Source organism: Anser brachyrhynchus, assembly GCF_964034855.1.
Source record: "Anser brachyrhynchus genome assembly, chromosome: 2".
In the NCBI taxonomy this organism is placed as follows: Eukaryota; Metazoa; Chordata; class Aves; order Anseriformes; family Anatidae; genus Anser; species Anser brachyrhynchus.
In genome coordinates this window covers 45546114-45573727 of record NC_137695.1, presented here as the reverse complement: position 1 = coordinate 45573727, position 27614 = coordinate 45546114, and the positions used below count along the sequence as shown (strand labels likewise).

The 27614-nt window shown below is 40.0% G+C and overlaps 1 protein-coding gene across 1 annotated transcript; it reads left to right on the top strand.

The window, feature by feature from the left end:
- The first annotated feature begins 393 nt into the window (after window positions 1-393).
- Window positions 394-27614, top strand: PIK3R4 (phosphoinositide-3-kinase regulatory subunit 4). The gene is made up of 20 exons (XM_080581735.1): window positions 394-750; window positions 993-1753; window positions 2992-3125; window positions 3292-3874; window positions 6124-6258; window positions 8159-8380; window positions 9540-9713; window positions 10913-11058; window positions 13019-13222; window positions 14042-14243; window positions 15797-15996; window positions 16936-17146; window positions 20282-20447; window positions 21236-21400; window positions 22610-22821; window positions 23100-23231; window positions 24588-24688; window positions 25742-25830; window positions 26262-26370; window positions 26995-27614. Exons 1-20 carry the CDS (start codon window positions 524-526, stop codon window positions 27163-27165), a joined length of 4344 nt encoding a protein of 1447 aa, XP_080437861.1. The 5' UTR covers window positions 394-523; the 3' UTR covers window positions 27166-27614.

Below are 27614 nucleotides of genomic sequence, written 5' to 3'. Positions count from 1 at the left end.
AGAAAATGGCTCCATTTCACCCTGTAAGGAATTTTGTTATTAGTTTGTGCTGCTCCCACTGCAGCCACGCACCTTTGCAGCTCCTCGGCAGGAGTAACAGCTGCACAAAGGAAACCAAAGAGCGGACAAAAGAGAAGGGTGCAGGGTCCCTTTCCAGGAAAGCTTTTGCCAAGGTTGCAACCTCTCCTTGAAAACTGGAAGGCAGCATTTTTAGCACCTTATGAGTTCCCCTCTCACTCCGCCGTGCCTGAAAGGGAAGGACTGAAGCCTGGATTTCCTTCCTTGGGGAGACTGCATGGGAAGGGCTCGCAGAGATGTGGCAAGCCATCCTTAACACATCAAACCTGAGCCTCTAAGCCCTCCTCCTCTCCTCCCCAGGAAATCAAGCAGCCCTGTTGGCCTCAGAAACAAAACAAAGGGGTAAAAACGAAGAGCCCTGCTTGTCAACCGGCACGGTAGCTGCTGACCCCTTCAGGTCCCCCATGTCCAAACCCTCCAGGACAGAGCTCGGGAGAATACAACCATGGTCAAAAAAGCAAAAAGGCAAAAAAAAAAAGAGAACCAAAACCCCAGCAGCCCCTATGAGAGGTACGGCGGCGATGGCGGCGCCGTGAGCTCACATCCTGCACCGCCCCTTCCCCGCCCGCCTCATGGTGCCGGTTCCGCCGCCCTGAGTCCCGCCTCGCTCCAAACCGCGGCCGGGGAGGGGGGTCCCGGCTCTGCCTGGGCAGGGCGAGCCGTGCCGGGCCGGTGAGCGCTGGGGAAGGGGCTCCGCTGCCGGTGGGGGACCGCTGTGGGGAAAAGCCCCAGCGGCGCAGCCCGCGGCGGGGCCGGAGCGGCGGCGGCGGGGCCCGCGCGGGGTGGGGGGGACTCGGTGGCGGCCCGGGGGCTCCGTGGGGTCGTGGGGGGAAAGGAGCAGAGCTGTGAATGCTGCCGGGGTCGGCCCGGGCCTGTCCGGTGTGAAATAGCGTGAATTGTCTTTTTTTCCCGAGGCTGAGGGGTGCCGTCCGCCGGTGCGCCGTCATGGGGAACCAGCTGGCTGGCATCGCCCCGTCGCAGATCCTGTCGGTGGACAGCTATTTCTCCGACATCCACGACTTCGAATACGACAAGAGCCTGGGCAGCACCCGCTTCTTCAAGGTTGCCCGAGCCAAGCACCGGGAGGGCCTGGTGGTTGTGAAGGTGTTTGCGATCCAGGATCCGACTTTACCCCTAACGAGCTACAAGCAAGAGCTGGAGGAGCTGAAGATAAGGTTACACTCGGCGCAGAACTGCCTCCCCTTTCAGAAAGCAACTTTGTCTGAAAAGGCTGCCATGCTTTTCAGACAGTATGTACGGGACAACCTTTACGATCGGATCAGCACTAGGCCATTCCTCAATAACATTGAAAAAAGGTGGATCGCTTTCCAGATCCTTACTGCGGTGGACCAAGCACACAAATCCGGGGTCCGCCACGGGGACATTAAAACTGAGAACATCATGGTGACCAGCTGGAACTGGGTTCTTCTCACTGACTTTGCCAGTTTTAAACCAACGTATCTTCCTGAAGACAATCCCGCTGACTTCAATTATTTCTTCGACACGTCGCGGAGGAGAACATGCTACATTGCTCCCGAGCGCTTTGTTGATGGAAGTATGTTTGCTACAGAGCTGGAGAACATTCGGGATCCTTCAACACCTTTGGTGGACTTGGCAAATAGCAATCAGCGAACGAGAGGGGAGTTAAAACGTGCAATGGATATCTTTTCTGCAGGTATTTGATCTGGAGAGATCAGTGTCTTCTTAACGGTTGTACGTCAGGGGTGCAGAAAAAGTTTTGGGTGGATTTTTTTTTGGTTCTTTTTAACCAATTTTTAACTTTTTTGCAGTGGGTTTAAGAGAACAGCATGTGGAAGAACTTGCTTGTTTTAAGCATTAAGACTGAACGCCAAACCTTTCATTCACAGAAAAAGTACAGACACAATAGAGTAAGCTACATAACTTAAGCACATCATCATCATGTTCAGGTGGCTGAGGTCCCAGGGATGCATACTGTATGCCTCATGGGACCCAAGAGGAGGAACCAGTCAGTGGCACACCTAAGATCCACCTGCCTGGGGACTGTGCCAGTTTTCAGTGCAATTTGGCAACGTTGACTTTAGAAGCCCCTTCTTGTTTCATTTTTTCCCACAAGTAGGAAGCTGGATAACTCAGTAAGATCCTCTCATGGTGCTTCTCACAAATACTTGATAGAGCCTCATTGTAGGAGCCTGTCCTGAGTCTCAGGCTTGTCTTGAGTAACTTGAAAGCCATATGTTTGGCCTATTTAAAATAATAATAATAATAACTAAAATCTGGATGTAAAGGTAACAGTTACTGCACTTTCACCAGCTGCTCTTACGGCCAAACTTCCAGGCTGCTCCACCGATACAGCAGGATGCTGACCATTGGGAGTAAACTGCAGGAATGGGACACAAGCCTTTGAAGAAGACATGTATCATATACACAATGCGGGGGGGGGGCATGTTTGGCAATTTTGTCATTTCTCACTGCGCTTTTGAGCTTGTTTGAGTGAATGTATGCTGTCCCCCAGCATCACTGCAGAAGTAGAGGTTATTCCTTTACCTTCTGTAAAAGGGCCACTTAGTTTTGACCTCCTGCCTGGTCCACACTTGATTTACTGGCACTCTTCTTCCATGTGACAGTGATGTGGGTTCCTTTTCTGGTGTTGTATTTTCCAGCTGGCAGTGCCTCATGTTTCCTAATTGCAAACTCCTCTGCTGTTGGCACGTTTGAAATAGAATACCTGGGAGACATTTCAGGGATCAAGTGCAAAAGCCAGGTTTTGGAGGTGGAAATACTGTCCCATTTCCACAAGCTAATTTCTCAGCTTCTTTGCCTAGTTTTTAATTGAGCTAAGATTGATGCAGGTTCTGTTCTTAACTGCATATAGGAAACAAAGTTAAAATGTCTGCTTATAATCCTCTGATATCTTTGACTATTTTTTTCCAGGCTGTGTAATAGCAGAGCTCTTCACAGAAGGTGTACCGATGTTTGATTTATCTCAACTTTTGGCTTACAGAAATGGCCTCTTTTCCCCTGATCAAGTTCTAAACAAAATTGAAGACCGCAGTATCAGAGAACTGGTAAGGATGGACTACAGCAGTAGAACCATTTGTGTAATCTGTGTGTAGTTTTTCACCTACATTGGTGACAAATTGCTTGTTGATTTTTTTTTTTTTGTTTTTCATTACAAATGTCTAAACCTTTAATCTTTCTCTCCCGCTCCCTCCTGCTTCTGCCTTTCTCAAGGTCACTCAGATGGTCCATCGTGAGCCAGATAAACGTTTAGCAGCTGAAGATTATTTGAAACAGCAACGTAACAATGCATTTCCTGAAATATTTTACACTTTCCTTCAGCCTTACATGGCCCAGTTTGCCAAGGAAACATTTGTATCGGCAGATGAGCGTATATTGGTCATACGTAAAGATCTGGACAACATCATTCACAATCTCTGTGGGCATGATCGCACAGAGAAAGCCGAGGGAGAGACAAAAGAGAATGGGCTGGTTATTCTAGTGTCTGTGATAACTTCCTGTTTACAGACTCTCAAATATTGTGATTCAAAACTGGCTGCTTTGGAACTGATTCTTCATTTAGCACCAAGATTAAGTGTAGAGATTCTTCTGGATCGTATTACTCCTTATCTGTTACATTTCAGCAACGACTCTGTGCCCAGGGTGAGGGCAGAATCTGTGAGGACACTAACTAAAGTTCTTGCTCTCGTCAAAGAAGTGCCACGCAATGATATTAACATTTATCCAGAATACATCCTGCCAGGCATTGCACACTTGGCCCAAGATGAAGCCACTATCGTCAGACTTGCATATGCTGGTAAGAGGAAATCCAGTCAAAACTCCAAATCTTGGGTTTTTCTGTATTTCCTTAACTGTTTTCTCTGCTACTCAAAATCGTCACACAGCTTGCTGTTTCTATTTCAGTGAATCTCCCCAGAAGTCTCAGAAATTTCTGCAGGTAAAGATACCTGTATTCACCTAAGCTAACTGATTCAGGGGGTGGCAGCAACTTAATAATTTATGGGAGTTGGCTTGTATTATCAAATGAGTTTCTAGTGTAGGTCTATGCCCGAAGTAAATAATTATATGTAAAATAATTGGCAAAACTCATTTGCTCTTTGCTAGATGATTTTCTTTTATATGTATAAATTAACATTCATTCTTCTCTGTGGTTCTGCATGTACAAAGAACTTGCAGAATGTGTATATTCATTTTGGGTTAGGGCCTGAATGTAGCACACAGCAGGTCTGCTCGCAGCTAAGGTAAGGGGTCAGAGTTTAGAGCCTTGTGCTCAGGGAAGCAGCCCTGCATCTATTCCCTAGATAAAAAAGAATGTAACGAGTAAAACCACTTGTCCAAGCAGCCATGTGTATCTAAGTATGTGAACAGGGCTTTCTGAGCTTACCCACCCTTTGCAGCTTTTATAAATTTATAGTAATTGACATTTCATTAGCTCAAACTGTTTGCTTGGAGTAGCCCAACTGAAACGAATAAATATGAAACTCCATTTAAAGCATCACTTCGTTATTATGCTTCAGAGTTATTTTCCCACAGAGTGAAATTTGATACTTGGAGCTGAAATCATATTATTTGCTATGTAATAGATTGACTTAGACCTTAGCAGATGTTTTCTTCATATTTTATTCAGTTATCTGAATTCTGGTGGTTCAGGAAGAAGTTTTGTAATGATACCTCTATTTTCTATTTACCAATTACCCTTATTTGCTATGACTAGCATATTTTTACCTTTTTTTTAAAATTTACAAATCCATAAGTCAGTTGAAGATGATGGCTGGCTGTCTTTTTTTTTTTTTTTTTTAAACTAAATAAACTGATAAAGCTCATTATTGAAGGCAATGTATAGGTAGTGGATAGAACCAGGTGCTTTTGTTCACCTTGGGCTTCCACATTTAGGGTTTTATGAAAGAAACATTTTTCTCATGCCTCGCTTTTATTTGTAGACTAGGAAAAAAAAACAAAACTAAATTTTGTAAAATTCCGGTCTGTTCATAATAAAATTCTAATTTAACTAATATAAAGTTGAGCTTGTTAAATAAACTGAAATGGAAAAAAATAAAATGCCATCTCCTTTTTCTACAATTGCAGAAAGGCTACAGATTTCACTACTCAATAGATTCCAATTGCATCTGCTTAAACAGAGTTTCTCTTTTTATGTTAAGTAGTTTGACTTTATTTTCAATGCACCTAGAGTATTTTCTGAAATTTGACAGTTATTTGAATTGTAGGTGGTTATCTGGCTAAGTTGCCTTCAATTCAAATAGCTTTTCTTTTAAGAAAGCAATTATATTTCAATAAGTAAATAACAAAATATGTAAGGTAGCTTAATGCTTGAGCTAACTTGTGTTACCATAGGACACTTTTTGGACATGGTCAGACTGGTCACTTACAGGATTTGATCTGGCTGTGTACAGTCTCCATTGGCATGCTGGTGTAGTCTTGGATGAGACTCAGAATGACTGCTTAAGTGGGACTTAAGCCTTGACGGGATTATTCCTGTGCCAGCAGTGGCCTGACCCATATAGCTTGGGTTGCTTCGGCAGCTTCCAAACACAGCAGAATAGTGCCAAATCCCGTGGATAGATATGGGTATGAATGTCCTAAAACTGGAATCCAGCCCTCGAGGGTAGCCCTGTTGTTATTCCCTAGGGTACATATCTTGGTGTGGTGGTTTGTTGTTGGTTTGGGTTGTTGTTAATTTGGGTTAATTGGCCTTTAAGTTCTATCAGGTTACTTAGTCATTAGCCTGAGATTAGGTAGTGGTTAGGGCTAGTTCTAGAAGACTAAAATTAGTTGTTGTTACATTTGATATCCTTACAATTTTTCCACTTGCTTACATGACATTACTGTGTGATGTACTCAGTAGCTTCTCTGTGGTCAGGGACACGAGTCCCTGAAGTGGGTTAACAGAACACGCTGTGTAATTTCAGTGCTATTTGCCTATTGTGACTGGTGTTCTGAGTGGTTTTAATCTCTCATAAGGGATCATCGAAAGGGTGTAAATTGGCAAAGCAGAACAATTCTTAACCGAAATGTTTTCCTCTGCAGAAAACATAGCGTTGTTGGCAGAAACAGCTCTGAGATTTCTGGAGTTAGTCCAGCTGAAAAACCTGAATATGGAAAATGAACCAAATGGTGAAGAAATGGATGAAACATCTCAGCCTAGTGATAACTATGACACAGGTATTGTCATGTCTACTTACCTTGCCTGCTTATAACAGCAAATCATACGTCAAAGCTCCTGCTTAGTTCCGATTTCACTCAACACTTGAAGGTTAGCCTTCCTATTAAATGAGAAGACTGCTTTGCCTCAACCAGTATCAAAGTGTATCTGATACAGCTTCATGCAGAAACTGACACCTCTGTTCTGAATGCTGTGAAAGACAAAAATAAATAAAGTAGCACACTTTTCTTCTCCAGAAATTCTCAAGGTATTTGACTCTGATGCTGACTGACTGGCTGTATATCCTGCTTCACTCATGGTCCCATAAATAAGTTAGCTGCGTAAAGATGGCTGTGTTCCAAATACCACTTCCTTTGAAGTGCCAGGCAGGGTTAGCTTTGAAAAATCTGGCAAGTTCTAGCATAATCATAGTAGCGTATTGTTCAGTCATTTTTTCCCTTCTGTTCATATGCCTGGCAATTTTTGTCTGTCTTTTGTCTGAAAATGCTGAAAATGTGGATGTCATTGGACAGTAACATGGCAGTCTGTGGTATAGCACAGAGAATGAATTAAAGTTCTAAGGATGGCTTTTTTTTTTTCTCTCTCCTGGAAAGGAGGGTTAAGAAATAATTGGCCTTTGTGTCAGCTTCAATGCCTTTTAGTGATACATAGTTTTCTTGAATAATGCTGGGCAACTTTTCTAAATTGGGAAGAGCTTTTTGGTTAAAAACATGTCACTTTAATCTACTTAGCCCAGAATAGATCTGTGACTAATTGTAATGGTAAATGGCTCGTGCATACTCCATTTGTCAGGGAAAAATATATGCTTCAATTATGTTTTAAATAGTTGCAGAACAATGCCTTAAAAAAAAAAAAAGGGCTCCTTTCAGTTCTTCATGTAAGCCATTGGGTGTTGAGAATTGCTTAAGCATGAAAGAAAGGAAGGTCCATCTCACAGGCTATGTTTCTAAGAGATACTGTCCTCTATTCCTCAAAATAGCTTGGAGATGAAAGAAGTAATGCAAGGAAGAAAAGTTTGATTAGTTCTGTTCTTTTCATGCTTGCAGAAACTGAGCCTGAGAAATTTGAACCCAGAAGGCAGCTGTTCTATGTGACTGACAAACAGTGTTTTAGAAAGCAAATTAACTGGTCTTGTGACTGTCTGTGGGCAAATGGTAATTACTCCTGCAAGGCTGGGATAGCAATATCTGAAAATTTTGTGCTATTTGCTTGAGAACCTCCCTTGTACGGCTTTCAGTATGAGCTTATGCATTAACAGTACTATTACTTCCACTTAATGGAGGTGGTTCATTTTTCAGTTGCATCATGGAATAGAAGCCAGGGGTGAGGTCACTTTCAAATTGTTTTGTCAGTGTTGTTAGGGTAACTGCTAGTATTGAATGAAATTGGAAGTACTTTTTGGAGTATTGTTTATTTCCCTCTGACCTTAATGAAGCTAATCTACATACCTAAGTAAAAATACAGCCTTGATCTGTTTTCAGTTCACGAATTTGGAAACTGACAGTCAAATAAACATGTAAAGACATAATTGTTTTGAAGTACTTTGGTTACTGTTGTAACATTGGTGCTGACTTTTTCTAATGATTCTTCACATCTGCATTTCACCTATATATGAGATGAGTTGGTTCATCCGAGTTGAAGTTTTTACAAATTTAGAATTACATTTTTCTGGGAAGAGTATCTCATATTTCTATAGTCTTTGATTTTACCACCACCCTATTGCTTAGTCTGAAGTCTTTTTATGCCAGTCCTTGAAACTGTTGGGATCCTGTGGCATTGTCCATCTCAGCAAGTTCTTCAGGGTGTTTTTCAGGGTGATGTATCAGCGTAACTCCTTTAGCAACAAGCAGTATATGTGCACATGCTGTTTCTCACCTATCCAAGTGTTTGCTCTTGCAGAGTTGCAAGCGTTGCATGAAATGGTCCAGCAGAAAGTTGTGACTTTGCTGAGTGACCCAGAGAATATTGTGAAACAAACACTAATGGAAAATGGAATAACACGCCTCTGTGTCTTTTTTGGACGTCAAAAAGCCAATGATGTTCTTCTGTCTCATATGATCACTTTCTTAAATGATAAGAATGACTGGCATCTTCGAGGAGCTTTCTTTGACAGCATTGTAGGTAAGTGTATGTTTTCAGCCAGCGTGGAGAGGTAAAATATAAATTTTATTTTTGCATATCTTGGTAACTGTTAAGTCATTTCTTATTAAAGAAGTGTATAATTTTTAGGAAAGGACCTGCTGAATTACTGCATATAAATGTTTCTTGATGGAGTACACAAGAGACAATGTAAATACAAATATCCTTTTTTTTTTGGTCCAAATATTTCATACAAATGAGGCTGACACATTTAAGGCTAGGTTAGATTAACATAAAAAAACCCACATAAATTAAAGTTTATTTTTAAATCTTTCTAAAGCCACTAATTGAAAAATTTAAATTACAACAAATAAATGCTAAAGTTTTTGAAAGACAAAAAATCCTGCCACCAGAATCTTTCATCAGTGCTCTTTCGTCCTTTCCACATACAACTGCAGGCACTGTGTTCTCACCCTTTAGGAGCACAGCTGGTTTTAGCCTTGCTGTTTCAGACTTTGCTGGCCAGCTGTGTGTTTACATCCATGCCTGATGTCTGGGACCTCTGCAGGCACAGGAATCTGTTTTTGTCAAACAGCTTTCAGAATATTGGTCTAAATTTGAATGGAAAGAAGCTTCCTTTTTTTTTTTTTAAATGGCTAATCTTCTATTTTCGTATGTCTCTTCAGATGTTCTAAAAATAAATACTTGAACATCAGCAATGATGAATTTAAAAGCCCTTTTTTTAACTTGGGGTTAGTGGAAGAGGTAGATTTAGTAATGTTAAATCATCCCATTTAACTTTTCATGTTATGCTGTCTTATTACAATGTGGTGCTGGTCAATCTAAAAGATTGAAATAAGATTAGAAATAAGTATGTGTCCTTCCTAATCTTTAACACTTTTTTTTTTTAATCTCTGATTATAATCTGTGTCGCAGGGAAGACCATCCCTGGTCTTCTAAGTAATTTTAATGCACATCCTGCGTTTTGCGCGTTTACAGTTTTGTTGGACTGAGGCCTTGATGTTTGCTTCTGCATTGCTGTCTCAATATATGCACATATTTCTTGTTTTGATACTTCCTGGAAAATGTTATCGATTCCTTGTCTACCAGAGGATCGAGATTATAAACTTTGGTGAGGAAAGGCAAGGAAGTGCTACTTTGGATTTTTATGTGCTTTCTTTTTGTTTTGTTAATGTTTCAGGTGTTGCTGCTTATGTTGGCTGGCAGAGCTCGTCAATACTGAAACCTCTGCTTCAGCAAGGTCTCAGTGATGCTGAAGAATTTGTCATTTATAAGGCCCTGAATGCTCTTACTTGTATGTGCCAGTTAGGCCTCTTGCAAAAGCCCCATATTTATGAATTTGCTTGTGATATTGGTAAGTTGGAATACTGAAGATAACCTTGTTTTGCTATTAAAGAAAACTTAGTACTGCATAAAGTTTCACAGTCAGCTTAGCTGTCTGATATGCAAACCTGTTGTACTGTTTTAGAGTCTACTTGAAATTAAGTTAATAAATTGTTGCTTGTTGGACTGTATTAGTGCTCAGAACTCTTTAAAAAAAGAAAAAAAATCATTTTGGTGGAACAAATTGAAAACGTCTTCTCTGACTTCATATAGGACAGCAAAAAAAAAAACCAACACACAATACTTGAACCTTAAGTCTGATAACTTTCTGGTTTAAGATCTTTTCTTATTCTTCATGTCAACCTCAGATCACTAGTTACTTTCTGGAAGTTGGTCAGGCACATAACTTGCGAACTCTTACCCATTGGCCTTTGATGAATGGGGGAATCCAGTCTTTCAGACGATACATGATCCCTTCTCATCCTGTTTTGAACACCATAAAATTGCATTTCACTCATTTACAATTTATTTAAGAACTTTAAATACAGAGTTGGCCTCTCCTTCCTCATCAGGCTTAATTTAGGCATTTACAAGCTATTTGTAGAAAAGAAAAGACCAACTCATCTTTTGAAACTGTCTGCTTCTTCCTGTTACGACTTTTCAAAAGCATTCAGAATTTGAGGCAGATGATCCGTGGTTATATCTCATGACTGGATACAGTCCCTTGATTATAACTTCTTAAAACCCACATAACTGAGACAGACTTTTGAGTCAAACAAGAGAACTTAGAAATAATCTTACAACATAAATAGCGACTGTGCAAGGAAGAAAGTGGAAGAAGGAAGGAATAAAGTATTTACTTAAAAATGAAAAAACAAAACCAAAAAACCACTGTTATTTCAGTTCTCTGTAACTGCCCAGATTAAGGTTAGCATTTATTTTTGGTTTAGTTTCCTTTGCAAATCTGGAGCTGACAATTAGGAAGTGAAATGAATAAACAGGAAAATCATGCTTTTTGACAACAGCAAGGAAGCTGAGTGCCATGGGCCCAGTAAACTCTCTGAAATAGTTTTCTCAATTCAGGTGTCAACCTTGGTGCTCTGCAGGAGGAAGGGCTGAATCTGTGGGGTGATCCTAGGGGAAGGAAATAATATCACAGACTGCCATATACAGGATGATCCTCTCTCTTTAATTTGAATGATGTATTTTAACAGCTTAATTTTCTTTCAGCACCTTTCCTGTGCCATCCTAATCTTTGGATACGTTACGGTGCAGTGGGCTTTATCACTGTGGTAGCACAGTATTTAAACATTGCTGATGTCTACTGCAAGCTAATGCCATACCTCAATCCTTTTATCACACAACCAATAATACAGGTAATATTTCAACTATTAATGTGAATATACCTCGAACAGTCATAATTCTTAGGTCTGTCATTCTCATGGTCCTGGTTATTAGATTTAATTTTTTTTCTAGTAAGGGTAGAGGTGATAGTTTTTTGATCTCAGCAAATGTTGACTGAATGTCCATTGCCATGCATGTTTGAAAGGCTTGTCTCAAATTTTTTGTTTGCAATCAAACTGCTGCAATATTGCACTACTTTGTAGAAGTCTAAAAGGCATGGAAAGTTGGCTATGACACAAGTGTTTCTGTGCTCTGTGCTTTCAGCTACAAACATCTAGTTTGCCCCACTCACTGAAAACATGAACAGTCTGCTAGTATTGCTAGCTTGTGGTTTTTGCAGTGCTACTTGTGTGCTTTGCCCAAGACTAAGAGCAAAGTGCTCAGCATGAGTAAGTTATTTCCTAACAGTATATGTATTGGAATGGCCTGCATAATGCTGGTAACATGAATTATGTAGGCATCTCTGTGTACAGCTTTAGGGCCTGTAGAATTCCTCTCAGGTCTTTAAATAGATAAGAAATAGTCGCAGTACTTGCATTGAAGAGTGCATCATGTGTTTAACCTTTTTTTTTTTTTGGAAATCATGCAGCTGGCACCTTAATTAAAATAATATTTTTCTCTGTTTTCCTCTCCTTGAATGGCTTTTGCTGTGTTTTAGGCATTGGTTGATAAATATCTGTCTTGTTCATTTCTTGCTTCATTTTTAGTGTATGAATCTTTTCTTTGCTATGAAGCACTAAATATAGTAAGCAAGTAGGGACTTGGATTGTAATGAAGAAATCCTCACTTTGGACTAATGTTGAATTTGTATTTCATGTAGACAGCCTGTTATGAGGAGTGAGCTGGAGTTACGAGGTTTTCTGTCACTTGTGAAAAAACAATTGCAGTCTCAACCCCATCCCATTAACTATTTTGAGTATTCCAAGTTTTATACAAGCATTTATGTCATAATTTTGGGTCAAGTTAGGTTTGGCTAACTTGGCTAACTCTAGGACTGTAACTGGGGGTGTCTATCTCATGAATATTGCCCTCTTCCCTTGCCGCCATCATCTTAAGACCTACTCATGAAACAGGAAAATTTAAGGGCTAAAATAAACATGAATTCAAAGGAGTGTTGGGGTTGCAAGTACCCTGAATGGTGTACAAGATTTTATTTGTTCAGACATGTTCTCTAGTCCCAGACATTGAATCACCACCTGTCAGAATTGAAAGTTGTTGTTTTCTGTTTTAATAGTAATGAACAGTCTTTATAAGAATTTCCACAGTTAATGATTCTAAATTATGCCCCAACCCATTGATTTCTTGTGACTGTTTACTAAACTCGCAATATACTTTTGATTATTATGTAATTACATTCTTGTGCATCCTTATGCCATTGTATACATTGAAGGAAAGACCGTAATCTGACTGATCCAGGAGCTCTTCTATTTGATACTTTTAGAGGGTAAATGTAGGTCAAAGAATGACAGAGTTTGAAATAGCGTTGTACTACTAGTAGATTTCTTACTTCCATTTAGCAATGCCAAGCTAAAATTCTGAGATTACGGGGAGAACAGGGAAAGAAAATTGAGGAAATCTGGTATATCTAGTATGAGAGATTTCTTTTTCAAGAAAGGAGAGAAGTTGAATTTAGATTATTGGCATAATCACATGCAATAATTTTGATGTCCTAGTGTGATGATTCTGTTGTTGTTATTGTAAGCTTAAAATCATCTCTTCAGGACAGAGTTTAAAAGTAGCTTTTAGAGCAAGCCTTCATAGGAAGATATGTTTTTATTTTTATTAATATTTGTAGTTGTCCAGTTACTGATTTGTGGGCTAGGAAAAAAAGTTAAACTGTTGTAGACATGAAACTACAGCACTTACTGTTAGATTTCTCCATATCTATATGGATATCCTCTATGTTGACTGTTTTCTCTTTTTGAATTACAGATAGACAAAGAAATAGTTCTGCTAAGTGTACTTAAAGAGCCTGTCAGCCGTTCCATATTTGATTATGTCTTAAGATCAAAGGATATCACAAGTCTCTTTCGACACCTTCAGATGCGTCAGAAGAAGAGGAATGGTGCTCTCCCTGACTGTCCACCCCCTGAGGACCCTGCCATTGCACAGCTGCTGAAGAAGCTACTTTCACAAGTGATTGTTTTTCATTTGTAATTTGAGAGTCTTGGGCTCTGTATGTCTCTACAGCAGCCCTGCAGTTGATGCTCTTAGAGGCTCCTGGTCTGAGGTTCTGATCCTGCAAACCATTGACTTCTCTGATTTCTGTATATGCTTGCAGGACAAAGAGTTCAGAAGTCATGGAAGAGTCTTAAAAGATCTACCAGAATTAGGGTGACCTTATGTCTGGATTTCCCAAGTATATCCTCTTTTTATAGACTTCAGTTGTATGTCTCAATTTCTGACATAGACAATATGTCAGTATTACAGAATACAGGCTGTGTAGAGTGCTGTAGAGGAGAGTATGCATTTGTTGAAGAGACAGACATGCAAATAACAGTGCCAAAGCCAAAGGGAACTGAAAAGTTTTGAGGTTTATATGTGAAGAGGGGAATGCTAAGAATCACCCACACAAAGCAGTGAGAACTGGGAAGAGGAAGGACTGCAGCTAAGTGTGTGTGGTTGGGTTTTGTTCGTTTTGTTTCCTATGGTTTGTGGGCTGTAAGAATAGCTGAGGTGGCAATTAAGCAGATTGCACCAGACAGTGATCCAATATTAAATGCAATTCTGCTCTTTCATCATTCCTAGGCGTTTACCTGAAGAAGAAAGATGTACTAAAGCAACTTACCCAAAGTTCATATCATATGAATGATAGACTGGTGTCTTGAGTTCTGGGGATGTGCTCGATAGCTTTACTTCTGAGCCAGTCATTAGTCTTGCTGCTGCTTGCGTCTTCATGCCTTGTTTCATGTTCTTGCTCAAAAAAGAAGTAACATCTTTTCTCTTATTCTGCAGGGGATGACTGAGGAGGAAGAAGACAAACTATTAGCACTGAAAGACTTTATGTTAAAATCAAATAAAGCTAAAGCCAATATAGTGGATCAGAGCCACCTGCACGACAGCAGTCAGAAAGGGGTGATCGACTTGTCAGCTCTGGGAATAACTGGCAGACAAGTGGATCTTGTTAAAACAAAACAGGAGCCTGATGACAAACGTGGTTGGTATATTTTGTGGTCTATATAAAGTATTGTTTTTCCTTCAGAGAACTAAGTCTTTAATTTACTCAGCAATTCATCCTACATAACTTTCACCATCCTCACAGAGTTTGCAATAAGGAAATCTAGAACAGCTTCTCTGTAGCATGCTGCTATTTGAAACATGAGGTGTTGGAATGCTCTCTACAACAGTGAAATATAAGAATATTTTGCTTGTAAGAGTACTTAAATAAGATTGCATTTGCAGTAGCAATATGCACAGGTTGTTTTAGCTGGTTGCGACAAAACAGGACTAGAGACCCATGGTAAGTAAGCGTAAATTGTGAAGGACACATTTCTACTACCTCTGTTTCCTCTTAAGAAGTGATGAGCTCTTTAAATTTGAAAATCCAGGATGTTTTCTTGAGGTGGTATGGGGAAGACTGAAGCATAGGTGTGAAACAGGCTAGCACTGAGGAGTGTTGTCATTCATCTAAGTACATACTTTTTTTGCTTTAGAGTTCTTCAGCTGCCTGTCCACCCTCATTTTACTTTGTTGCCTGCTTTCCTTTATGCTTAGAAAACAATAACAAAAATAAAACAAAAAAACCCACCTCTCATATTCCCTGGTTCAGCTTTTAAATCCACTTTCTGCTAACCCTTTTCCAGTTGTCTGTATCCTCAAAAGTTTGTTTTCTTCTAGGTAATGTTTGATCTTCCTCTAAGCTCTTTCAAACTTGTAGGTCCCTTCTCTGTATGCCACTCTTAAGTTCTATGGTTTTAGATGTAAAATACAGAAATATCTGCAAACTGTGTAACTATTGCCGTCTTATTTCCAGGACTAAGATATTCTCTGCAAATGTTTTGCATCTAATTTTAAAGGAAAGTACATAAGTACAGGATTTTTCATTTTTGTGTGTCCTCTGGAGTCAGGAGTGGGCAGGATTTAAAAGTTAGTAGGTGGAGAATGTGCTTGTTCTGATTTTTTTTACACAAAACTCTTGCCTGCAAAGTCTTTGTGCCTTCAGCTTTCCTTCACTGATTTCAACCAAATCTAATCACATGTTTTCATTTCACTTTCTGTATTGTACAGTTTTTAATGACTCCAAAAAAATGATGAAAATACATTTCCTGTTTACAGATAACATTCTTGAATCTATAGATGATGTGATTTTGTTGGAAAACTGATTGTATTTGACTTATCTACTGTTCTATTACAAACTTATCCCAGACTTACTCCAATAATGGAGTAACGCTTGCAAGGAAGAATTTTTCACATGGAGTCTAATTTTGTAGCTTTATAAATACAAAATTTCACGATACTGGAATGAGTCAACTGTAGGTTTAATAAGGTGTAAACAGAGCACTTGCCACATGTTCTGTTTGCTTCATAAAGCCCTGTCAGCCAACTTAAACCACCTAGCAGTGGTTTTTCTCCATTAACTATATACATAATAAATTGGCATGTAAACTTTAATCTCACATGTAGTCTGAAAGCAGTGACCAGCCTGGATGAATATTGTCATCACTGCATTTATTCTCTCCCTCCTCTCCCTCATGCCCCAACTGCTTATAGCTAGAAAACACGTAAAGCAAGATTCAAATGTAAATGAAGAATGGAAAAGCATGTTTGGGTCCCTGGAACCATCTAACATCTCCCAGCCAATACCCAAAGGACACGGGCAAACGGCTGATCCTGAGTCTATCCAAGCTGGGAAACCACTTCGTTCAGAGTCCTCAGCTGGCATTTGTGCTGCTCTATCATCCTCTCCACAGGTATGGCTGAAAAACACCATCTTTGCATCTTTCGTCTTAAACTGAGATGATTCAGTTGTTTAACATGTTCAGTTTAATGTGGAGCGGGACTACGGGGAAGTGGCATTCTTGTTTCGTTTGGAACTTACTTTAAACTGTTGTTGTTCTCTTGTGTTTTTCTCCAGCAGAGTAGCAGACTTTAAACTTCTTATTTTTAAAATAGAAATTAAAAGAGGAGGGAAATAAGTCTAGTCACTTGAACAGAAAAGCTTTACTAACAAATGTATGCTTTGCATGAAGGGATGGAGCTTTGTGTAATAGCCAATTGTTAGATAAGCTGTTCTGATAGGGAAGACTTCTCAAATTGTATGCTCTGATACGTGTTGTGAGGAAGAGATGAGATACCACGACTTTAACTTGGAAAATAGGAACTGGTGTATCACATCATAGCTGCCTTTAGACATCCTGTAATACTTGGTACTGGCTACAGAAGGATGGGCAGGGAGCCTTGCAGGCTGGGGAAACATCCCTTGACACTGAGCTCTGCTGTCTGTTCAGTTTCTAGTTGGAAATTAACTTCTGCTAGCTTTAAATAAGTGTCCACTCTGAACTAAGATGGAAACACTTCCCACTTTTATTTTTCACGCCAAATATAAACAATTAATCATTTGGGAGCTAATTTGCAATTCTGTCAGTCTTAAGAGTGTACAAAAATAGGATATAGAACATACTAGGCAAACTAGGTAGGATAACTGAATGGTTATGCTTTTCTATAAATAATTTTCACTCTTTAATTGTTTTCAAAAGTTTTTGATTGAGTTTGTATCATGATGGATCTGAAATATGAAATTGTCAATAATGTTGTTGCTATTCTATATTTGTATTAAAACCAATCACTTCTGCAAACATTTACTGTTGTAAAATGTAAGGCATATATTTTTAAGTGCTTATCTGTTACAGACATCTGATGGAACAGTTGTTCAACCCAGGAAACCGACGATACAGGTACCAAGCAGTTCGGTGTCCCCATCTGCATACCAGCTACGCATCACCACTTGCAAAACGGAACTTCAGCAGCTGATTCAGCAAAAGCGAGAACAGTGTAATGCAGAAAGAATTGCCAAGCAGATGATGGAGAATGCTGAGTGGGAGAGCAAGCCTCCACCTCCAGGTAAATCACAGGCCACTGAGGTCATTAGGCAAAAAAAAAAAAAAAAAAAGTTAAAACACGTTAATCCCAAGGAAAAATGCAAAACATTAGGAAAACAGGAAATTTTAGGCAATATGCCTGCTATGCAGAACACCTATTTAGCAAAATATATGCATGACCTATGAAAGAGGATCTGGACCCTGGATCTTTACTTTTCCAGTAATGGACCCAAACCACTCGTCTAAAGCCCGGGGTGTGCTATCTGTTCCAGAGAGTTTTATGAAGCAGGATGTTTACAACAGGATATGTGGCAGATAACGTGCCATCCTGTGACAGCCTGTAGCTTGGTTTCAGCAAGGGGAGAAATGCTGTTGGAAGGTGAGAAATGTATTTTTACCTGGGGAGTGACTCCAGATTTTCAGCCATCCTGTGTGAAAGTTTTAAACTCTCAGCCAGGTTTTGTTAACCAGGCACACGTACTGGAGTGAGCTGTTTGAGCTGCCCTTGTTTACAAAGGGGCCTGTCACCTTCTGCAGTTGTAGCGGCAATACAGGTGCCCAGCCAAAAACAGATGTATTCCTATACTACACTGTTGCTTTCAGAGAGGAAGGAAAGCCGTTTTTACCTCTTGTTCCCTTTTCTTTACCAGAAAGGAGCAACACACAGGTTTTGCTGAACAGAGCTTTGGCAGCAGCCATGGAGGAAACGTGCACAGTTTTAAATTTTTCATCTTCCTATGACCTCAACTTAAATTTTGATGCACCAAATTCCAAGTTTGGAATTTACCCAGATTAGTCCTCAGAATTTTGTGCTGGTATTGTCCACTGCATGTGCTTGTTACTGAGTATCCCTTATGAAGATTCCAGGCTAATGAGAATTCATGTGCTTAAATTCCAGATGTTAGCAGAATCTGTACTAGCTAGGCTTGCAGTGATCAACACTATGATGCTAAAGTCTTTTGGTAAATCTAGCATGAAGTTACATAGCTAGGTGTATAAGCTACCACATCAATTTAAGGGAAGTTGTTGAAAATTACAAGGAAACTGATAGAGCCAGATAGCATTTGAACTTAGCTAACCTTGATCAAGCTTGGCTAATTTATGTGTTTTTGTCTTTTGAAAAGAGTTTTAGAACTTATCAAATAATGGGTCCTGGTACAAGCAGCTGATTTGCTCAGCCACAGAAGGGATTGAGTGCCAGAATCATAAAATCACAGAATGGTTTGGGTTGGAAGGGACCTAGAAGGTCACCTCATTCCAACTCCCCTGCCATGGGCAGGGATGCCACCCACTAGATCAGGTTGCCCAAAGCCCCATCCAACCTGGCCTTCAACACCTCCAGGGATGGGGCATCCACAGCTTCTCTGGGCAACCTCTTCCAGTGCCTGCCACCTTCATAGTGAAGAATTTCCTCCTAATATCTGATCTAAACCTCCCTTCTTTTAGTTTAAAACCATTCCCCTTGTCCTATCATGTGACTGAGCAAAATGTTGTTCTCCATCCTTTTTATAAGCCCCCTTAAAGTAGTGAAGGGCTACAATGAGGCCTCACCGGAGCCTTCTCTTCTCCAGGCTGAACATCCCCAGCTCTCTCAGCCCTTCTTCATAGCAGAGGTTCTCCAACCCTCTGATCATCTTTGCTGGCCCCCCCTGGATCTGCTCTAACAGCTCCACGTCCTTCTTGTATTGGGGCCCCCAGTCCTGGATGCAGCACTCCAGGTGGGACCTCACGAGGGCAGAGCAGAGGGGGACAATCCCCTCTCTCGCCCTGCTGGCCACCCCTCTGTTGATGCAGCCCAGGACGCAGTTGGCCACCTGGGCTGCAAGCACACACTGCTGGCTCGTGTCGAGCTTTTCGTCCACCAGAACCCCCAAGTCCTTCTCTGCAGGGCTGCTCTCAATGAGTTCTTCTCCCAGTCTGTCCTCTTGTCTGGGATTGCCCCAACCCAGTTGCAGCACCTTGCGCTTGGCCTTGTTGAACCTCATTAGGTTCACGTGGGCCCACTTCTCCAGCTTGTCCAGGTCCCTTTGGATGGCATCCTTTCCTTCTGTTGTATCGACTGACCATTCAGCTTGGTGTCACCTGCAAACTTGCTGAGGGTGCACACAATCCCAATGACTTCCTAATGTCTAACCTGAGCTAAATCTTTAGTTTAGTCTAAAGCTGCTACCCTGTCCCTATCCCTGTACTCCCTGGCAAAGAGTCCCTCTCCAGCTTTCCTGTAGGCCTCCTTTAGGTACTAGAAGGTACCTGAAGGTAGAGAAGGTCTCCCCAGAGCCTTCTCTTCTCCAGGCTGAACCCCAACTCCCTCAGCCTTTCTTCACAGGAGAGGTACTCCAGCTCTGATCATCCTCATGGCCTACCTCTGTACTTGCTTTAACAGGTCTATGTCTGTTAATAATGTTTATATTTAAAGTTTCTGTGTTACTCTGAAATTAGCTGTAGTCTCTACTTCATTAATGTTCATCTGTTGTTAATCCTTCACTGAAGCAGATGCTTGTTAGAAATGAAGCTAGATATGTCTGCTTTGCTTATGTCAGAGGAGGAAACACATCACACAAATCTTGGCAATTTCTTGGCAAGAGTTACTGAATGGCTGCTCAAGTCCTCAATTCCTTTTTTGAAGGGCTTGGATAAAGTTTCTGTGGGATTTAGAAGAGCTGCAACTTCATTTTATTAGGTACATAAAGCTGATGTGTAGCATGTGCTGCAATGCCGAGCCTGTCACTTCAAGCACTCTACAGACAATCCAGGGGTATAAGCCTGCTCAGATGTGTTGCTCGCTATGTGCATTTTGGGCTTTTAAGGGATTGCCATTCACAGCACAGAAGTATGCATAGGCTGATTACAGGTGATCTGTGCATTAGTTTCTCTACAGGGTGTACGGGTTCTGAAGGGTTCTTTGTAATTTCACTGAATGTGCACAGAACCCATCTAAAAGAAAACACTTACTAAGTTCTGCCAATACTTTAGTTCAGAATTGAACAAGCTTTTGCCTTGAACTTTTAAAATGCATTACCTTTGTGTTTTCAGTGCTTTCTATGCTTTGAAACTATAATAACTGTATCCCAGTATGTCTGAGATCAGGGGAATTTTCTTGTTCCTATTAAGTTACAAAATTAACCCCAAACTTTCTGGTTTTCTGTTTTCCCTGTAGGATGGCGTCCCAAAGGGTTGTTGGTAGCTCACCTCCACGAACACAAGTCTGCAGTGAACCGCATTCGGGTCTCTGATGAACATTCCATTTTTGCTACTTGTTCAAATGATGGCACAGTGAAAATCTGGAACAGCCAAAAGATGGAAGGAAAAACCACTACAACCAGGTAGTTTTAAAACTCATAGGACTACGGGGGCTACTCTTTAGAATAAAAAATAAACTAGAGCTCAGAGGAAATATAAATCACTTATGGCTATATTGGAGATTTTATTATTGAAATATACTGGTGTTTTTCTTGGCATGCATGCCTAAAATACTAGATTGCATTTGCAAACCTTTTTCTTTCATTAATTAATTGAAACAGCAGAGGGAGTGCTTCACAGTTGTAATTACAGGCTCTTTGACTTCATTTCTAAGCATAAATAAAAATATTTTGGTGCTGCTGTCAAAAGCCATCTGAGGGTGTTTTTTTCAACAAATCAGCTTCATTCTAAACTGTCTCATCCACTGATATTTGATGCAGGAAAGCTGTATTGTTGGTTGAAACACAGGTAGGGGGGTATGAGGCTGACACTCTCTGTGAGAAGTATCTTTGGAAGAAGAGGATGTGTCTGAAAATACTTTTGAAAAAGGGCAGTAGATTGCAGTATCAGTTATGTAACAGTAACTACAGTATGATACTTTGATACAGATCTGCGTTAGACTTTTATTCTATTTTGTTAGTTGACAAATATGTGCTGCTGAAGCTGGAGACTGTCATAGCCTAAAGGGTCAAAGATGGACAATTAAGCTTGCAGGAGCAACTCTGGCTTTGTTGCTTTCTAATTTTGGAACACTTAGTAAACATTCTCAGAGCTCTCTCAAGAGCCAGTGGTGTTTGTGGCAATGTAAATAAAAATTACTTCTCTTAGAAAACATTTCCTCTTTTTCTCCCCCTCCACTTTTACTGTTCAGATCAATTCTGACATACTCTCGAATTGGAGGACATGTCAAGACGCTTACATTCTGCCAAGGCTCGCATTATTTGGCTATAGCTTCAGATAATGGTGCCATCCAGCTTCTTGGTATTGAGGCTTCAAAGCTCCCTAAATCTCCTAAAATTCATCCAATACAAAGCAGGTATGTACTTACAGCATTTAAATCTCACCACACAGCTCAAGCTGTTGGTATATCCCTCGCTTAACGAGTCTTTGCTCTGTGCTTCTTGCTGGCTGATCAATCCCAGGCTGTACTGGAAGGCTATAAGCAGTGATCTTATCCTGCTTTGTAAAGACAGGTTGAAAAGCAACAGCGGAGAGATTTGGATTTATAGCTCTAGGTTATCGGTATCTCCTGTGTCACCGGACTCATTATGAGCTTGAAACAGTCACTCAGTCTGAATACTTCTCAGTTCTTTTATTTATGCCCTGGGATTGGTAGCTTCTTACCTCCACTGTTACAATGTTAATATTTATAAAGTAATTTTAGAGGTTCTTTTTAGAGGTCATTAGATGGTTATTCACAAATGAGCAATAAGTGATTTGGCCTCAGATCTGCAGTTTTTTGTCCCAGGCTTTTAAGGTGAGGAGTAAGGTCGCAAATATATGAGGGATAAGACACTATTTAGTAGAATGTGTGGGGATGATTTAGACCTTTCTTACCTGTCTCCATGTAAGTGATTTTGAATAGTTGGCACTGATTAAACAGCTTGATCTTCCAGCATGAGTGAGGAACGCGTCCAGGCTCCATCAAATCTAGCCTTTGTCTCAAAGACTGCTTTTTGTCCAAAGTAAGGTTTTGTTTCAAATGTCCTCTCTTACTGGGATTAAGTTCATAAATGAAGTAAGCAAAATCTAATGGAGGTGTAAACTGCAAACCAGAGGCATGTTTCCATTTTGGTGTATACTGTGTTTGTGCCTGAAGAAGGTCCCATTTGTACACACAGTGAGTGACTGAGTACAATTCTGGCAGTAGGATAGTGGAGAAGAAAAAAATAAAACAGGTATGTGTTCCTGCCTGTAGACTCTGGGTAGATGAATATCTGATAAGCATGGAATGTGAATCTGAGAGAAATATCTGAAACAAAGAGAGCCAGAGCACTGCAAAGAACATGCAAAGAGCTCTCGACAGTATTTTACTAGCCTGCAGAAGGCCTGCAGGTTCTTCGAGCAGAGAGTTTTCAGAGAGTGTAAGCATCCGTTGCACTAAGAGTGGAAAGTTGTTCCCAAGGCAGATGCCTTGAGAAATAATGTGAAGGCAATGCTGGTTGGCCTCAGCTATTGAAAGGAGTCTTAAACTTGGGAGTACTATCTGTTTCTAATTTATTTATTTATTTATTTTTTAACCCAGGTCTCTAGATTTGAAGGATGATGGCTGCGTGGTAGATATGCATCACTTCAATTCAGGAGCGCAGTCAGTGCTGGCTTATGGTACAGTTAATGGGTCTCTGGTTGGATGGGATTTGCGATCTAGCAGCAATGCTTGGACACTGAAACATGATTTGAAGTTAGGCCTCATAACTTCATTTGCTGTGGACATACACCAATGCTGGCTGTGTATTGGTAAGCCTGTATTTCCTACTAGCTGCTTTTTGTTTCCCCACTTTAGTTTTACTTTACAATAACTGTAGCTCAAGCTTCTGCTTGATTTGATTTACTAGAATATGCTGTTCTCTAAGAAGGGGAAGGAAATACCTCCTGATCTATTTGTGGGAAGTATTCTGCTCTATAATTATTTGAGGGTGAGGTCCCATCTCCGTAGAAGCAGAACACAACAATATGGAGCTGTGTAAAAACGTGTGTAATTGTCCTTCTGACTGTAGACAGCTGTCTCTCACCAGGCACAAGCAATGGTACCATGGCATGCTGGGACATGAGGTTTCAGTTACCAATCTCCAGCCATTCTCATCCTTCCAAGGCCCGAATCAGACGCCTGCTCATGCATCCTGTCTATCAGTCCTGGGTAATTGCAGGTAAAAAGATTTTAAACTTACTGCATAGTCGCCAGAGGTTGTAATTAAAGAAGCTTCTGTTTCAACTTCTGCTTCAATCCCTGGGTCTTCTTTGTTTGTTTGTTTGTTTTTCTTCTCTTGTAGTTTTTCTTGTGCTTTGCTTGGGGAAAGGAAAAAGGGAAAGTTCATACTTGTATTCTACCACTGTGCCCTTCTTGGCTTTTTAAATTTAAAAAAGAGAGAGGAAAAAATAATAATTAGTGCTAAGCCATTATGAAAACGACAGCCTTTCCAATTCTCATCTTCTGGAGCATTACAACTCTTGTGAGCGTCCCTCCCTGTGTGCTAACACATCATTTTTTATGGACAAAATGTTATAAAAGACAAAATCCGATCTTGTGCCATACATCGAAGCTGACGGAAATTCTGCCACTGCCTTCAGTGCCTTTGTACAGCAGAGACTGAAAGGTTGTTCCATGTCCAACTGCCTCTTGAATCTGATCCAGCTGTGTCATGGGTTAGAGCTTTCTAAAAACTTCTGAGAGTCTTCATCTGGTATACTCACAGCTGCTTCATCCTCACCGCATGTAGCCCTCTCATACGCTGTGCGTAAGGAAAGTACTTCTAAGTGTTTGTGTCAGGAACATTCTGAAGTGGACAAGTAGCTTAAACTAATCCTACAATAACAAAGCTGATAAAGTTGGTATGAAATGAGAGCGATTTGAGTTTCATATCTTGCTTAAACTTGCTTCTTAGGTTTGACTACTTTTAGTAATGAACCACCCTGGGACCTAAACAAATTTCTTTAAAAACATGTTAAAAAAGGAAGCTACTCTGTGCTTTCTAGTTTTTTCTTCTCTGCTAAAGAATAAATTAGTGACAGAGTTAATCATTTTGGAATATTATTCAAAATCCTTGCATGCTAGGTTGATGCCAAGCATGTAAACAGTCCCTTTAACAGAATTCTTTGCCTTTTTACACTAAACATGGGTGTGAAACTTCATTGTAGTTACTGAACTTGGTAACTTTGGATTGCTGTCTTAACTGCCCAGGAGTAATCTCCAAAGTCAGCAGTGCTGAACAGATCATCTATCATTCCTAAAGAAGTATGTGAAGTTATCTAGGGAGGAAACAATGAATTTTTAATACCTTTTTTAAAGGGTTATAGATTAAAGCTCTCTTAAGGGGAGGCACTGTAGTGCTATCAAGGGATAAAATCAACAAAATGCATGCATGGCTGATAAAGCAAGACTAACAAATGCTGCAGAGAGCAAGTAAAGAGCATCTGTGCCATACTCTCTGTCATGTTAGTAAAGTGAGTAGTGAGAGCCAAGCCACATGTTTTATTTGTATGCATTGGCGTTATCTTTCCTGTAGCTGTTCAAGGCAATAATGAAGTCTCCATGTGGGATATGGAAACTGGTGATCGACGCTTCACTTTGTGGGCCAGCAGCGCACCGCCTCTTTCAGAACTGCAGGTCTGGTCTTCTTCTCTTCCCACTTCTGTTCTGTAGCTGGGGCCAGAACAACCTCAGACTCCATGCTGTGCATCAGTACAGTTACCTGTCTCCATGGCCTTGCCAGTTGCACCAGCAACTTGCCCTGGTATTTATTTTGGCACCATAATTGTTTTGCTGTCAAAATTAAATTCCCTTTGTAAAACACTAGTGTAACTGGAATCTTCATTGGTATCTTCCACTCTATGTGGAATGTACTTGTGACGTTCACTTGTTATATCCAGTCACATTCTCACAAAACCAGTGAGCCAGGCAGGCCTGTAAAGATTTTTAGCAACGCAAAAATTTATGGTATGGCATCTTGTACTTACTTTTACTTGTAGTTTCTGGGATAATGGGTACCTCCATAAGCATCTGTTCTTTTGCATGTTCATTTTGTAATACAATGCCACTGCTACACTTAACTGACAGTTTAGAGCATGAAGTTCCTCTACTTCCACGAGTTAATTGGGGAAGGAGCAATCTGGGAGATCTTTATGTACACAAAAATAACCCCATGTTCTTCATAAACATCGTAAATGCAGATCTGGAATCCACCTAAACTTGAATTTGTATGTACTAGAAGGACTGCAAGTTCAGTTCATTTTGGTCACCCACTTTGCAAAACCAGACAGGAAACTTCGTGATTCAGGCTCGTTTTCTGCTGTTATATCCCTTCCTTAATGCCTTAATCACATAAAAGTTTGAGCTTCCGTATGCTTCTCAATATGATTCACCTGCCTGATTTTGTTAGAAATATTCTTTCTTATTTGCCATCATTGAGAATACTTCTTGGTATCTTGGAAATTACATTATGAAGGGTTTAATTCATTACATTGATCTGTGAACTGTAAGAAACAAAAGGAAGCAATTTACTTTAATATTTTAAGATGTGGCCTGTTAACAAGGTAACTTGGCATTTGTCACAAATATTTGGAAATTGTATGGATGAATATGGTAAAGAATGCATTTACTTCGTGAAGCATGGCAACAGCTTTTGATAGTACTTTTTTATATGTTCTTTTTTCCTAATAGCCTTCCCCTCACAGTATCCATGGAATATACTGTAGTCCAGCATCTGGTAATCCCATATTACTGACAGCAGGCTCGGACATGAAAATAAGGTAATGAAATCAACAACGTTTTTGTTTGACACTCTCCCTTTCTACCCTTGGCAGTGTATTAAGTTTTGCAAAGCACTGTATAAGTAGGCTTCAAGAAGCCAAAACTATAATGCTGAAGATGCGTTCACTAGCAAGCATCAGTGAGCAGAAAGAATTGTTCTCAACAAAAGCAGTGCAAAACTGTGCTTCCCTGGGATGCAGTGTGTACCATTCTGTAAAGCAGTTGATAGGCTGCATGTCAAGAAAGAGAAAAAATAGCATGTCTAACTTGATATGAATACTGATTTCTCTTCATCTTCGTTCCACCAAGTGTGGAAAGCATGCAGTATTTGGTCTCACGCATTTTCACCATAAGAGTAAGACAGGTTTCAAACAGCCATATTGAGTTGATTAAAAATTTTAACAGCTTTATTTTTTTTCTTTCTGTTTAGGTTTTGGGATCTAGCCTACCCTGAGAGATCATACATTGTTGCTGGAAGTTCTAACTGCCCATCCGTTTCCTACTACAGGAAGATAATTGAGGGCACAGAGGTGGTTCAGGTATTTTTGCTTTGTTTGATAGATACCTATTCAGTATGCCTTTGGGATGGCCCTCTGGGTTACATTAATTTCATGATGACTTCAATTACAATTCTCTCTTAATTTTAATGGATGGTGTCAGCGTTGGATTTTGGCATAGTTAGGAAAAAGTTATTTTAAAAGAAAAAAAAAACCAAGTTGTTTCTGACAAAATTAGGCTTACCAAATAACACATGCAGAAGCCACATCATATGTTTCCTTTTTTATGTTCCTTCTATTGAACTGTTTTTTATAAAAACTCTTGGAAAGCTAAGATGTATGTGTTGCTGTAACCTTTATTTTTCCCTTGAGGAACATCAAATCTTATTAGTTTGTGTTATTGAAATAAATATGACAAATGACCATGATTTTCCCAAATGAGCTGTTATGTCGGTTCAAATCAAGACTTGGGTTGTGTATGATGAAAAGAAATGAACCAAGGAATAATCATAAGAGAACCATCAAAGGGTGGAAGGTTTTTTTTTGTTGTTATTTGAAGAGGGTTTTTTTGGTCTTCATGTGCTGACAAACTACTATAAGGGACAATAACCCTTTGCAAATCTCACCGTTCTCTAAATACATTTTTTTTTTTTTTTTACTTTACAGGAAATTCAAAACAAGCAAAAAATGGGGCCCACTGATGAGACCCCTCGGAAGGGTCCAGAGTCTCTACCAGTTGGACATCATGATATTATCACAGATATAGCAACTTTCCAGACCACTCAAGGGTTTATAGTAACTGCATCAAGGGATGGGATTGTTAAAGTGTGGAAATAAAAGTTGTACTAATATATAGTATGTAAATATTTGTAATAAAGAAATAGTGTTATAATGAAGTTTTCAAGGACTACTTCCAGATCATGGAATAGAACGGACTTTAAAAGACTGTAAAGGGGGTGATAAAATCAGTTATCAGTGTCCTACCACCCTGTTGAAAGCACTTCTTAATCACTTTTTTTATTAAAGGTGTTTAGTATCTATGGCATTTGCCTGAAAGGCCAAGCAGTTTTTGAAGAAATTGTTTAGCCTAGTTTGTCACTGTTCTTCAAGGATCTTTCAGAAGATGATTGAAAGAACTCCCACACATCTAAACATACAAAAAGGAAACGGCTGGTACAATTTCAACGTCTGACTGCTGCTGCATTGAATCTGAGAAATGAAATACCAACCAGTGCACTAATGTCCCTGTATATTCTAATAACTATAATAAAGTCCACTTGAGCTTC